Below are 1,784 nucleotides of genomic sequence, written 5' to 3'. Positions count from 1 at the left end.
TAATTAATCTTTTATGGCTCTGGGTTTTCTGGCATACTTACAAAGGCTTTACTATTCCAAGATTATTTTTAAAATTCTTCTTTTTGAAATTCTTTTATGGTTCCTTGTTTTCTTTTTTCAAGTTTAAATTTTTTATCAATATGGAATTAGTTAGTGGAAGGAATGAGATAGCAATCCAACTTGTTATTTTTCCAGATGGCTACCCAGTTGTCACAACACCGTTTACTGAATTAGTTTTCTATTGCCCACTGATACTTAGTAATCACCATTATTATCATTTACTAAACTGTGTGTTTGGGTCTATTTTTAGACACTATTCTGTCTACTCATTTATGTTCTAGTATTTATACTTTTATAATAATTACTCCAACTTTATGATAATGTTTTGCTGTCTTATAAAGCTAGTCCTCCTTCATTATTATTCTTTTTCAGAATGTTTCTGGCTTTTCAAAATCATCAGTTTCTTAATCTGTAAAATGGCAATAACAACATTGGTCTCACAGTATTTGCTGTCATTTGTTTGCTGTTGATTAAAAAACTCAAGTTATTGTTTAGTATTATAATAATGCAAAAAAAATAAAAAGCGTTTTAAAGTACTTTTGTATGGACCATCTGTTTAACATTCTTATTTTGGTTCTGATCATTTTTCTTCAAAGGGCCTAACCATATCCCTATGCAGGGACCTGGACCCAATCAACTCAATATGACAAACAATTCCATGAATATGCCTTCAAGTAGCCATGGATCCATGGGAGGTTACAACCATTCCGTTCCATCATCACAGAGCATGCCAGTACAGAATCAAATGACAATGAGTCAGGGGCAACCAATGGGAAACTATGGCCCCAGACCAAATATGAATATGCAACCAAACCAAGGTAACTAAGCTTCGTATCTTTCTTGACTAGAGTGCTGTTATTAGCCTTTGAAAGTAAAACGGTTGTATCAATTTCTTAGCTGATTCATAAAAATATAAGCTTTAAGTGAGTGAAAATCATGCCCATAAAAAGATAATGTTGAGTTTGAAACTAATTTAAATCTTTTTTTTTTTACATTTAAAAATTGCTCACTTTAGCTTTTTTAAACTTATTTATTTTTATGTCATTTGGGCATTTTTTGGAAGGGAGATTCTGTATTGTTGAATTGTTTTTTAAAGCCAGTCAATGAATAACCAAACACATTTGGTTTAGAGCTAGAAAATTGAGAAAATAATAATTTTATCTTTATAAGTACAACCTCTTAAAAAACATCAGCTCTATGGTTCATTTTACTTATTAAGGATGTATTTATATGAATTTCTCTTGATTTATATGGGTGTTTTCTGATACTATGTTTCAGTATTAAAAGGTAATTCTAAAATAATTTTCTATTATAATGCTGAGCAGAGGTGCTGCTGTACTCTGGTCTTAGAGTGGTGTGAGTCCATTAAAATGTATTACCAAGTGCAGAAAATGAAATTGTTACAATGTTTCTTTTAGGTATTCTGTGAATAATAAGTAACAGCCAGTAAGTGGCATTTTGTTCTGCTAATTGTCTGTTAAAACATTTGGCATATTGCCAGCTTAAAGCTATTTCTGTTATAGAATGTGGTGAGGCTAAGAACATAAGATAGAATGAAATGTATTCGTAATAAAATTTCCTAGATTTTGATTATAAAAAACAGATCACTGAAATGTATTCAGATAAAGGAAGTTAATGTTAATCTGTTGATAATTATTTATGAAATAATATAATTTTAAAATATTAATACAGGTATTATTTATAATTGTGATGATACACTGAAA

At 29.9% G+C, this 1,784-nt stretch overlaps 1 protein-coding gene across 1 annotated transcript in view; it reads left to right on the top strand.

The window, feature by feature from the left end:
- Positions 1-1,784, top strand: part of SS18 (synovial sarcoma translocation, chromosome 18) — an 84,923-nt gene that overhangs the window by 48,207 nt on the left and 34,932 nt on the right. Inside the window, exon 5 of the mRNA XM_012641752.1 lies at positions 657-878. Within this exon, the coding sequence (XP_012497206.1) occupies positions 657-878 (222 nt within the window). The remainder of the gene's footprint in view (positions 1-656; positions 879-1,784) is intronic.

This window comes from Propithecus coquereli, unplaced genomic scaffold (assembly GCF_000956105.1).
Source record: "Propithecus coquereli isolate 6110/MARCELLA unplaced genomic scaffold, Pcoq_1.0 Scaffold17, whole genome shotgun sequence".
Classification (NCBI taxonomy): Eukaryota; Metazoa; Chordata; class Mammalia; order Primates; family Indriidae; genus Propithecus; species Propithecus coquereli.
This window is presented reverse-complemented; position numbering and strand designations above follow the sequence as displayed.